We start from the raw sequence: 13,290 nt of genomic DNA, 5'->3' as shown, positions 1-13,290 counted from the left end.
TAATACCAGAGGTGTTATAAAGTGTTTACTGTTCATGCCTGGACTGTGGCTGTGAAATCTCATTTGTTGATGCTGACAACTTTAAAGTACATTTTTTACAGAGAAATATCAACAATATTCACTTTCGCTTAATCATCTTTTTTGTAGTCTTTGTAAAGACACATCACCCAGACAATTAGCATCAGTCCTTAATTGTGTTTTATATTCTTGGCTGTTCATACTTAACTCAGATCTACTCTACATATTGTTTTGTTTGTGTATCATCTACAACAAAAAGAGAAGCAACTGAACAAAAGTGTAACAACACATTCTGTCCGAATGAATTTGCGTATTTACAACACGAGCAACATTCATTGGCCATTTAAGTATTTCCAGATTTAAAAAAAATCCTAAATGTAAGGTCACACTGGGGACATATGTGGTAAATGTATTTTCTCTTTGTCATTTTTTACATGTTTACTTATTTTGAAGGAGATACATTGATTGATTTCAAGTAAATACATTGAACACACTTGGGCTTCATTTGAGTAAAACCAGAATATAGAGAAAATAGCCAAAAGCTGTTTTGCGTGACAGTGTTGCACTGCTGTTGCACTCCCTCATATGGCCACTAGATGCTGCTGTTGTAAAGCATCAGCATACAGGTTGTACTCTGCTGACTGAACTGCAAATACAAAAGCATGTAGACCAGGGGTGTCCAAAGTGCTCGATTTTAATTGGCCTGAGGCTCATTATAGACAGTAAAATGAAACAAAAGAAAACAAATTTTTCTCATTTTGACAGTTTTTTTTTTTACTAAATGGAAAAAGAATAAGCTGAAAAGTTGATATATGCAATGGTAAGGCTAAGTGTTGTCTTTAAATTTAGCCTATATAAGATTTGTTTTCAAATTATTTTTTACAAAATTCAACAAATATTAAAAATGTCCAGCACGCATCTTTTAAATTTTTCGAGTAAAAAAAGTATTTGGACACCCCACTCATGTTCAATATGAGTGTGGCACCATTACAAAGGGCCTCTGCACACAATGTTCCCTCACATGGCTTTTCAGCACACGATGAATCCAAGTGGGTACAATGTGGCTGTCACCTTGAAAATGAATTTTCATCACACTTTCTCTACAACATTAAAAAAAAAGTGTTGTCATATGAACTTTACGTTCTTATTTCGTCGCGTAGTTGTGTGAAAACTCCTACTTCTTGTATTCGCTTGCACAAAACTAAATGGACTAAAGTATGTGGAAACAGCACAAACACAGGCTTACAATGTGTAACAGCAGCTAAAGGATACAACAATGGCTATACTGTAGGCATACAGCGGAACATTGATTTACGAACGCCTCTGTTTGCGACCTTCTTGGTTTACGAACGTTTACATCGCGCCAAATATGCCTCTGTGTGCGAACCATGTTTCAGCGTACAAACGCTTAATTCATTAATTCATTTTGCATGCCGTTGAAGCCATCAGCGGCTGCCATTTTGATAACAATACATCCTGTACACACGGGCCATTTTGAAGAAGCGGGGCCCCCTTCGTCACGTCCTGTAAACGCGGGCGCGGCCATTCCGGAGAGCTTCGGCATCAAGCGACACTTCTTATTTCCACAATTGTCGTACCTTGCGCTGGTCAGAGATGCGTCAGCCTGTCTTGGAGATCACGTTGTGTGATCAGAAACACTTTAAATGTGTCCAAACTCTCACAGTCTTGCTGTATAGCTTCAAGTTGCCAGACAAGCGCTTTGAGCTAGCGTTTCTGTGGCTTGCAGCACCTTCAGTTTGAGGATTTCATCAGCAAAAGGGGAAATGTTCCACAGCAAGTCTGTAATTGTGATGAGACCGTAAAAGATGCCACAGCAGACCTTTATTACAGCGAAGGAAAAGGTACTACTGGTGGTTCAGATCCTACCTGTCAGAAAGGTCCTTCTCTGTCAGGCTGGGGGACGCCACGTCTTCTTCTGCTCCGCTTTACTGTGGTGTCCCCCAGGGATCTATTCTAGGTCCCATCATGTTCGCTCTATATCTCCTCCCTCTTGGAGAGATTTTTAAGAGGCATGGAGTGTCTTATCACTTTTATGCAGACGACTTCCAAATTTATATGCCTATTTCAAAAGGCCACGGCCCCCTGACACCTCTTCTCAACTGTCTATGCGACGTCAAGGCTTGGTTAGCCCAGAATTTTTTAATAATGAATGAGGGAAAAACGGAAATTTTAGTTTTTGGTCCGGCCCTCACTGACTTGGGACCATTGCAAAATGATGTGCGTCCCAAGGTCACCAGCCTTGGCGTCACTATAGACAGCGATTTTAAACTTGACAAACAAGTCAATGGCGTTTTAAAATCGGGTTTTTATCATCTTCGTCTTTTAGCAAAGGTAAAACCGTTTTTATCTTTTAACCTTTTTGAACAAGTCGTGCATGCTTTTATTTCAAGTCGCCTGGACTACTGCAATGCACTTTATGCTGGCATTAGCCAAAAAGCTCTCCCCCGGTTGCAGTTAGTTCAGAACACGGCAGCACGACTTTTAACAGGGGCCAGGAGATGCCAGCATATAACCCCAATCCTTGAGAGTTTGCACTGGCTCCCTGTTCATTTTAGAATTGATTTTAAAACCTTACTGTTTGTTTTTAAAGCTTTACATGGACTGGCACCTCAGTACATCTCGGACCTCATCCAAACTTACAATCCTGCGCGCGCTCTGAGGTCCGAGAGCCAGCTCCAGCTCGTGGTACCCAAGACGAGACTTAAAACCAGGGGAGACAGGGCCTTCTCTGTGGTCGGCCCTAAACTCTGGAACACTCTGCCCCTCCATGTTCAAACTGCTCCCACAGTGGAGTGTTTTAAGTCTCGTCTTGAGACACACTTTTTTTCTCTGGCTTTTAACACTACGTGAGTTATGTGGTCCTCTGTTGTCCTCTGTGTTTTTAAAATTGTGATTTCTATTTACTGTTTTAATTGATTTTACCCTTTAAAATTGTTTTTAATCATATTTATTTTATACTGTTTTTAATTGTGTTTAATATTGTTGTGCAGCACTTTGGAAACATTTTGTTGTTTAAATGTGCTATATAAATAAAGTGGATTGGATTGGATACTGGGACACAAGTCGATGAAGGATCATTTCACACTGCTAGTTTTTGCTAACGCTAGCAGTGACTATTTAAAGCCACTGCTTGTTTACCACTCTGAAACTCCCAGAGTGTTCAACAATTTAAACAAATATGTGCAGACACAAGGTAAAACGATTTTCTATTTTTTGTTTTTTAATGTAGCGACATGACGGTTAACGTTTTGGAATGCACCAACAAGACTTTTGTGTGTGTGCGTGTTGACATTTAAACTTGCTATAATGTTGTGTTGTTTGGATGAAAAATAGATTGTTGAGCTATTACCCCCTTTTCATGTTGGTTTGATGATCACATGTAATTAATAAAAATAAAGTACCGCATTGTTCGGAGTATAAGTCGCTGCGGAGTATAAGTCGCACCGGCCGAAAATGCATAATAAAGAAGGAAAAAAACATATATAAGTCACACTGGAGTATAAGTTGCATTTTTGGGGGAAATTTATTTGATAAAACCCAACACCAAGAATAGACATTTGAAAAGCAATTTGAAATAAATAAAGAATAGTGAACAACAGGCTGAATAAGTGTACGTTATATGAGGCATAAATAACCAACTGAGAACGTGCCTGGTATGTTAACGTAACATATTATGGTAAGAGTCATTCAAATAACTATAACATATAGAACATGCTATACATTTACCAAACAATCTGTCACTCCTAATCGCTAAATCCCATGAAATCTTATACGTCTAGTCTCTTACGTGAATGAGCTAAATAATATTATTTGATATTTTACGATAATGTGTTAATAATTTCACACATAAGTCGCTCCTGAGTATAAGTTGCACCCCCGGCCCAACTATGATAAAAACTGCGACTTATAGTCAGAAAAATACGGTCTTGTTTATTATTATTGCTCGGTAGCCTTGTGGTTAGAGTGTCCGCCCTGAAAACAGTAGGTTGTGAGTTCAAACCCCGGCCAAGTCATACCAAAACTATAAAAATGGGACCCATTACCTCCCTGCTTGGCACTCAGGGTTGGAATTGGGGGTTAAATCACCAAAATGATTCCCGAGAGTGGCCACTGCTGCTGCTCACTGCTCCTCTCACCTCCCAGGGGGTGGAACAAGGTGATGGGTCAAATGCAGATGGTAATTTTATCACACCCAGTGTCTGTGTGACTATCAGCGGTACTTTTGAACTTTTATTGTGTGATCAAATTTAAATGAAGATTAATCACTTCCGGATTATGGGCACATTATTATATCTGTGATTGCCAGAATGGGCGTTCCATTTCGCTTCAAAACAGAACTTTGGATAAAACTAAGGTAGCTTGTTGGTATTGCAGCGACAAACATTTTCTATCATCGCCGCACATCAAGTTTAAAATATCATCATAATGGCACCGACAGTGTTAACAACCTTCTTGGCAATTTTTTTTGTAAACAGCTACTAGTGACTTTTTTGTGACTTGGAGACTCTGAGGTGATAGCAAGCAGCAGTCACAATCCTCAGCGAGCAGTGATGGCTGCTGCCGGTCAACTGGTGCTGCTGCTCTGCTCGTGTCGATAGCTACATGCTAGCATTAATGCTAGCTACATACTCAGTGGCCTAGTGGTTAGGGTGTCCGCCCTGAGATCAGTAGGTTGTGAGTTCAAACGCCGGCCGAGTCATACCAAAGACTATAAAAATGGGAGCCATTACCTCCCTGCTTGGCACTCAGCATCAAGGGTTGGAATTGGGGGTTAAGTCACCAAAAATTATTCCCTCACCTCCCATTGGGTGATCAAGGGTGATGGGTCAAATGCAGAGAATAATTTCACCACACCTAGTCTGTGTGTGTGACAATCATTGATACTTTAACATTGACAAGAAGCAGAGGAGAATGCTTCGCTGGAAAAGTTTACTGAGTCGATGTTGTCAACAAAAGTAGCACAGTCAAGTTTAACATATGCCTTTGCTAAACAGACAGCCACCACATGCAGGACATCCAACATCTGTCAAGACCAAGTCCTGCAAGAAGATGTCATTCATGTCACCACAGCTGATCCACAATTACAGCAAGGATAAACCAACTGTACGACACAAACAAGAGCATCAACTTGCAACTACAGGCTGAATGTGAATTTATTTTGCTTCCTCGAGAGCGTTGGACATCTGTAAGTAATCACAAGGAGCTGTGGTAGCATTGTACCAAAGAAAGAGATCTGCATTGTCATCTGAAAAAGGTAAACAAGCTTGTTTGGTTCAACAACTGTTTAAACTAAAGACGAGTAAATGGTGCACTATGTTAAGTTGTTTACGAGTGCATTTACTTCATGATCCATTAGTAACTGTACCTTGTTTGCAAAATTTTTGCAAACTGCAAAGACTTTCAAAATGTGCACCTAATTCTTACTAGACTTATTTTCACAAAGTTTTGAGCAAATCAAGGACTTGCAGTTCAGTAAAACATTTAAAAGACGTTCCTGTCTGACATTCTGACTACTAAATTGCATTTGTACCCAAATACTGGGGTATTTTCTTCAGTAAATATTATTTATGCCAGCAAATAATAATCTGTGATTAATCATGATTAATCACAGGTTTAGAGTGTGATTAATCTGAATAAAAACAATCACCTGACATCCCATGTATCTATCTATCTATATATATATATATATATATATATATATATATATATATATATATATATATATATATATATATATATATATATATATATATACATATATATATGGGCTGTCAAATGATTAATGTATACATATGTATAAATATATATACAGCAGTGACGTGCGGTCACTAGAGGCAGGTGAGGCGGGGCCTCACCTGCCATCATGGAAAGAAAAAAAATGTAAAAAGAAAAAAAATTAATTAAATTTTTATATGTATCCAGTGATTATACTATAAAGTTATTTTCCATTTAACTTCACCAGTTTTAGAGTATTTTTATTCAAAATCGCTGAATTTTCACATTTGCCGTTCAAATACTGAGAAGAGACGGTGCGGTGATCAGCAGCCAGTTGAGGCACGTCACTCAATTGTGCCTAAACATGGATTGCGGACTCGGCTAACTGCTGGCCTGCTGTGCAGTGAGACCGTATTGCTATATGAATTATATTATACATTTCCATAGTTTAGTTAGCTGAGGTATATAATGTACAGTGTATTTTGTCAACAACTGTATGTGTGTAACGTATTTCTTGTGCTGAGCAATCATAAAACTGCTGCGAAGACGCACTGTATGAGGCTCGCGTAATCCCGCCTCCTGGTGCCGGTTAATGCACCTCCGCCGCAGACTGCACCCCCCGACAGGAGCACCACAACAACCAAAGCCCACACCCAAACCCTCCACGTGCAAGACCGAATCCACCCAAAAAAAGTCACTTAACAAGAAGCCAAAAAGTGCAAAATCAACAATGCTCGCGCCGGAGGAGCGTGAACGACTGCAGGGACACAATATTAGGTACACCTGCAGACTGCAGCACAGATTTCATATTTCATTCATTCACAACTCCTCCAACACGAACACCACTGTTCCCGCACTTATAAGTAAAGGTAAGACCATAATAACGTTTTTTTTTAATTAAATGTGCTTTTTTGTGTGCTACAGTTTGTATGTGTAAAGTTAAAGTTAAGTTAAAGTACCAATGATTGTCACACACACACACTAGGTGTGGTGAAATTTGTCCTCTGCATTTGACCCATCCTCTTGCCCACCCCCTGGGATGTGAGGGGAGCAGTGGGCAGCAGCGGCGCCGCGCCCGGGAATAATTGTTGGTGATTTAACCCCCAATTTCAACCCTTGATGCTGAGTGCCAAGCAGGGAAGAATGCTGGTATGAGCTTTTAAACATAACCCGTTAACTGCTGCCAATCAAATGGTGAATAAGATACTCTTTAGGGTTCATATGTTTGTAAATCTGACTGTGATGAAGTCAGTGCCTCACCAGCCATCAACCTCACTGTACGTCACTGATATACAGTATGTACAGTATAGTCTATTTACCAGAGGTGGGACCAAGTCATTGTTTTGCAAGTCACAAGTAAGTCTCAAGTCTTTGCCCTCAAGTCCGAGTCAAGTCCCGAGTCAAGACAGGCAAGCCCCGAGTCAAGTCCAAAGTCAAGACTGGAAAGTCTCAAGTCAAGTCCTAAGTCCTGCATTTTGAGTTTAGAGTCCTTTCAAGTCCTTTTAACCACAGACTAATATATTAACACAGATTGTGTATGCTTTTCAAACGCTGTATTTATTTATTAAAACAAGTGCATTTTAAATTGCAGGAAAGAAAATTGTGCTGACATTGCACTTTATAATAGCACTATTAACCAGTCATTTTAAACATTAACTAATTCCTTTACAGAACAAACACATTGAAAAAATAAAGTGCAAATGTACTTATTTGTACAAAAGTGTTAACATTGAAAAAACATGACATATACGTGAACATAACAAAAAAGTTGTACTTTTTATATGTCAGGGCCCTATGCTGCATTGCATTTGCAAAAGACCAAATTAGCCAAGAGTCTGTCAGTCATTTGTGCACGATGGGGGCGTAGTATGATGCCACCATGGCTGAAAACTCGCTCCACTGGAGCACTGGAGGCAGGCACTGCCAAGACTCTCATGGCCACTCGGAACAGTGAAGGAAGAGTCTTCATGTTCAATGCCCAGAACAAAAGGGGGGAGAGAGTTTGTTTGGGTTGGTGCACTACTTGTAAGTGTATCTTGTGTTTTTTATGTTGATTTAATAAAAAAAAAATAAAAAAAAATATATATATATATTTCTTGTGCGGCCCGATACCAATCGATCCACGGACCAGTAGCGGGCCGCGGCCCGGTGGTTGGGGACCGCTGAGGGAAACAACCAACAGTATGTCAGAAAGCTAGCTAAAACGGTACACATATTCATAATATAGTATACATTTTAACTGACCTTTATTTTACTATTTTTGTCTTTTTTTAGGTGGCTAAAATACGCGGTGCTGCTGACCGCCGTCTAACGTTACGTGTGATATATTGACTAACGTAACCCTGCTTAAAAAAATCACTGAACAAAAAGTATGAATAAGGTAGTGAACTGCAACAGATTCCCGTGTTTGCAATAACGTTATAACGTTAGCAGTGAGTTTACAGCCTCACTGATTTAACTACACAGCAAATAAAAGTCACGTTACTTAGCCAATAAACGTTATCTTACATTCAAAACTTACCGTTCTTTGTGCAACTTCAAATGCCGGACGAAGTTGGAAGTTGTTGCCTCTCCATCAGTAATTTTCGAACCGCATGTGTTGCATACTGCAAACCGTTTTGTGTTGACCACCTCGTAATTTTTATACCCAAACAAAATTATTTTAGGTATCATTTTTTGTTCACTGGCGTGTGGTTTGGACATGTCTTCTTCGTTGGTTGTCCTGCAATTTGATTGGATGAATGCTGTGTGATGAAAATAAAGTAGATCTAATTTGATTGGCTGTTGTACTGAGAGCACACCAGCTGACACACGCAACGCTGATAGACAAGTACACAATGAAAAATACGGAGCGCTCCCGAATAACTTTTTCATCTTTGGGTTTTGGGGAAAGTAGCAAGTCATGTCAAGTCATGTCAATTCAAAAGGATCAAGTCCAAGTGAAGTCACAAGTCATTGATGTTAAAGTCTAAGTCGAGTTGCAAGTCTTTTTACATTTTGTCAAGTCGAGTCTAAAGTCATCAAATTCATGACTCGAGTCTGACTCGAGTCCAAGTCATGTGACTCGAGTCCACACCTCTGCTATTTACATAGTGTCTTCAAAGTGTGTTTGTTTTTTTTTAAACTAAAATATGGACTTTTGTCGAGGCTAGAACTAATCATTCATGTTTACATTGATTCTTTTGGGGTGTAGGTGACAGGAAGCTGGCACTCCAGCTGACTGGCGGGGTGCACCCTGGACTGTACTTGTCACCTGTCAATCACAGAGCAAGGGGGTAAAAAGTAACTCAGAAATTGTTAAAAAATATATGTTAATCAAAATGTTTTTCTACTACAGAAGAAGTCTGATCAAAAATATTAATTGTTTCGTTATTTGTTCCAAAAGAAGACAAAGACCGAATTGTACGAAAATCAAAGCAATTTTTCCCATTGAGCATAATGTAAATCCAAGTAATCCGTTTCAGAAACTATTAATATTAACACAAAACATATTTTATAGACAATAATTATAGTTTACATGCATAAAACTATTCAAAATACATTTAAATGACAAATGAAATTGCTAAAAGAACATTTAACATCACGTTGACCTTTAATGAAGACTCTCTTTGGCGCAGATGACGACGAGAGGAGGAGAGACTCATGCGAACGCCAACTTCGTACTTTGCTACGAGTTCTTTCTTGAATTCACTATTGTGTCTTGCGTTCTTTATTAAGGTGCTGTCACTTGCAACTTTCTTGGGCCCCATGCTGGTTTATTTTTCAGTCGCACTTACTAAAAAAGAACGCACAAAGGTTGAATCACCACTGTTTGGACACTTGATTCCACAGGATGATAGGACGGTTGTTACGTGCAATGTTTGACTGCAAAAATTATGAATTATTACTAAGAATTATTTTTGTTGAGAAAAAAATGATATCAAAAGTGGGGTGTACGAAAACAAAGGTACAGCTGTAAAATCATCCTGAAGTGCAATGACTTTCAGTTCAGCCATCTTTTTTTAAGAATTCACCGAAACTAAAAAGTGATTATCATTAAAAATAAAACTTGAATTGATTCATATTTCGAAAACAAATGATAAAAATTAAAAAAATGTATGTATTTATTTAAATTCTAGGTGTATGTCAAAATACGGAATTATTGTACTTTTCACCAAACTATATTGGTTTGGTGAAAGTGGGAATGGATCCCACCCTACTTGCATGAATATCAGCCACATGAAGCAGTACATTATAGTAACCGTAGTGTATTTGTATTTTCTAGAAAAAACAAAAGTGTAGTTGTCAGGACAACAAATACACCACAACCTAATAAGAGCATTTCTACACGGTACATTAGAAAGCTGAGTCAATGTAAAAAGAATACCAGATTAGTGCATAAAACAGACATCTACAGTTTTCTAATAACATGTGCTGTCAACACAAAACTGTAAAGTGAGGCAGAGATGAACATTTTCTCCATGCAGCAACCCTTCACAGTCTGCATCAGTCAGTGCGGAAGGTCTCAACAGACCACAATGGTTCCAGTGTGTTTTAGTGTGACGTTACGCATGGCGATGCAGAAGCATATCTATGATTCTCAATCGGATAATATTAAAGGGCAAAAGTTCAAGTGATTTTAAATTCAGCCCTAAAACACTAAGTACATTATACATTTGCCAAACATACATGTAGGGATCTAAATAAAAGGCTTGCCCTGATGCGTATAAGACAGGAGTGTCCAAACCATGTACATAAAAAAATTAGGTCTCAGACCTGACATACATTTATGTAACAAAAAAAAGAGAAAACATAGGACATCTATCAAAAACATGTTCAAAACAAACAAAATAATGTTATTTATTTGACAAACACTGTAAACAGAAACTACATTGTATTTTTTTTTAAATATTTTTACAAAAATTTACCACAGAATGTATGATTTTAACAGTTTGAGATAGTTGTATTGTTCAGGGCTTGAAGTAAATATATTAGTTTGACAACTCAAAGAAGAAACAAAAATGTGCTTCACAATGTTTGCTGATTTTAGACTAGTGGTTCTTAACCTTGTTGGAGGTACCGAACCCCACCAGTTTCATATGCGCATTCACCGAACCCTTCTTTAGTGAAAAATAATTTTTTATTTTTTTTTAATTCAAGACAAAGTTATATGTTTTTGGTAACACTTTAGTATGGGGAACATATTCTAAGTAACAAAGACTTAATTTAGAGTTTTTTGGACACTAGGGGAACATATTCTAAGTAACAAAGACTTAATTTAGAGTTATTTGGTTAGGGTTAGGGTTAGAGGGTTAGGGCCAGGGTTAGAGGGTTAGGGTTATAATAAAGCCATGCAGAATAAGGCATTAATAAGAACTTAATAATGACTAGTTAAGAGACAATATGTTACTAATTTGCATGTTAATAAGCTACTAATTAATGGTGAATATGATCCCCATACTAAAGTGTTATCATGTTTTTTTTACTGGTTCACAAAATGAACCGTGCATGAACATCACCTTGTTCAAAGAACAAAACCAACACAGTGCATAAACTCACGACAAATTACACACCTGCAAACCAGTCAGCTGTTGCCGTATCCGTAATACGCCGATAGGGAGAAGTTTTTATTTACACGATGAGTCGGGTGTGTCTTGACCTCCGCCGAACCCCTGAGCCCGACTCACCGAACCCCTAGGGTTCGATCGAACCCAGGTTAAGAACCACTGTTTTAGACTGATGTGGTTTTGAAGTCTTTTATTGTATTCTTTGAATATGTTGAGGTAACCCCCCCCCCCCCCCCCCAAAAAAAAAAAAAACAGGCTAATGTCTCCTGGCCCACATTTTCAACACCCCTGTTATAAGATAAGCGCCTTAATGTTTGTAATAAAAGTTATGCTAGCCTTGTTTTAAGGCTAAAAGGCACTCTTGATCCCATATTAGCTAATTATTCCTTAAAATAAAGACAATTGCTACCGTAATCCTTCTGTGACTATTTCTTCACCTCTCAGCAATCTGTTAAGGGTGTTATTATTGCTCTGAAAGCAGTAAACCAGCATTTCCTCAGCTAAGCTAGGCTAAACTAATGCTACATTCTTCAAAACTGGAAAGTCATAAATCTATGAACAAAGCCTTTTTTTTTAATTATTATCTTTTTTTTTACCAAAGGCTCTCAAAAGATTAGCTTAGTTGTCAGGACTGTAAACAATTAAATTGTTTCCTCACAACATAAACAGCGTATTGTGGTCGTCAGTCATGTTTTTTTCTTGTTTGTGGTTGTATCCTGCAAACTGCAACTTGGATATTTCCTCTTTTTCTAAGCAGTATTGAAAGCAGCATAAGCTGAGACCTGAGTATCAAATTCAATACGCAGGCATGCATGTGCATGAACACTCGGAGAAGTAAATAAACATTTAACCGCCCCCCCAAAAGTATTATTTTCAGGGAACGCTCATTTTACAGTGTATTTCTATGTTAACATGTCTGTCAAAAGGAAGACGGTCCTCCAGAAGAACCAAAGACTGATGGCTCAGTGGTTACTGTAGATCCAATCTGCTCGAGCTTGATGGCGCTCAAAGTGAGAGCTGTCATGCCCGTCACACATAATGTTCACGGTGGTTGATGTACACTCGTTCTGTCCCACTCTGGTGACAAACCCACTCCAGGCTGGACAGCTGGTGGGTGGGGCTTTGTGTCCCCGGTGGTCCCGGCCTCGCTTTGGGAGGTCGCTGCCTCTCGGTGGCCTCGCACCTTCGCTCGGCCCTGCGGCTCTGCTTGGAAACAAAACATGTGATGAAGACTAAATGTGCATATTAACATAGGGATGAAGATGAGGATTAGGATACCTGACACAGCCAGGCCACCTGAGAGGCATGGACCCCTATAGGAACAGCAGGGGCTCGCTCTGAGTAGGGAGGAGGCGGCTTGTGTGTCGGGGGAAGGTCGATTCTTGAAAGAAGCAAACACAAAAAAAAATACCAATAAATACGAGTAAAGAACATGGCAGGATTTCTACCAGACAAGGAAATTATAACATTTTGTTAAAATGGTCAATTTCCCAGTGTATTAATGATAATACTAATACTACAGTCAACCCTTCACCATTTTTGAAAAATCAACAATAATAAAATACTTAAATTATGATCAATAATGTGTGTTTTTAAATAATATTTCTTAAGGGTTTTTTTTTAATTTAATTTTTTTACTATCAACTGTTAACTAAAAAATTGTCATATCTTTTTTGTAGTTTTATTCCCTTTTTTATTATTGTTATTATTTTTTTTGTATTGTTCCCACACTATTGCTTTTTTGTGTCACTTTTGATATGGTTTTGTCACGGTTTACTTGCTTTTTTTTGGTGACTTTTTATTTATTTAATTTTTTTTGCATTTGATCAAAGCACAAAAATGTGACTTTCTTCTTCTTTTTTAAGTGTGAACGGTGTAGAGGTCCCCGGGAGGTGATCTCGTGATAACTTCCTGAGGATCCTTGATGCCGAGGAATATTCATCCATCTTGCTATGGTCGGGATCGTCTGCTGATCGTGAGCCAGTGCGGG

At 38.6% G+C, this 13,290-nt stretch overlaps 1 protein-coding gene across 1 annotated transcript in view; it reads right to left on the bottom strand.

Moving 5' to 3' along the window:
- Positions 1-11,550: 11,550 nt before the first annotated feature.
- Positions 11,551-13,290, bottom strand: part of nectin3b (nectin cell adhesion molecule 3b) — a 56,137-nt gene continuing 54,397 nt past the window's right edge. Inside the window, exons 7-8 of the mRNA XM_061962167.2 lie at positions 12,579-12,681; positions 11,551-12,503 (exon numbers count right to left, since the gene is read on the bottom strand). Coding sequence (XP_061818151.1) covers positions 12,330-12,503; positions 12,579-12,681 — 277 coding nt within the window. The 3' untranslated portion in view covers positions 11,551-12,329. The remainder of the gene's footprint in view (positions 12,504-12,578; positions 12,682-13,290) is intronic.

The sequence above is a fragment of the Nerophis lumbriciformis genome, linkage group LG09, assembly GCF_033978685.3.
Source record: "Nerophis lumbriciformis linkage group LG09, RoL_Nlum_v2.1, whole genome shotgun sequence".
Lineage (NCBI taxonomy): Eukaryota > Metazoa > Chordata > Actinopteri > Syngnathiformes > Syngnathidae > Nerophis > Nerophis lumbriciformis.
Note: the sequence above shows the minus strand (reverse complement) of the source record. Positions and strands in the feature narration are given on the sequence as shown.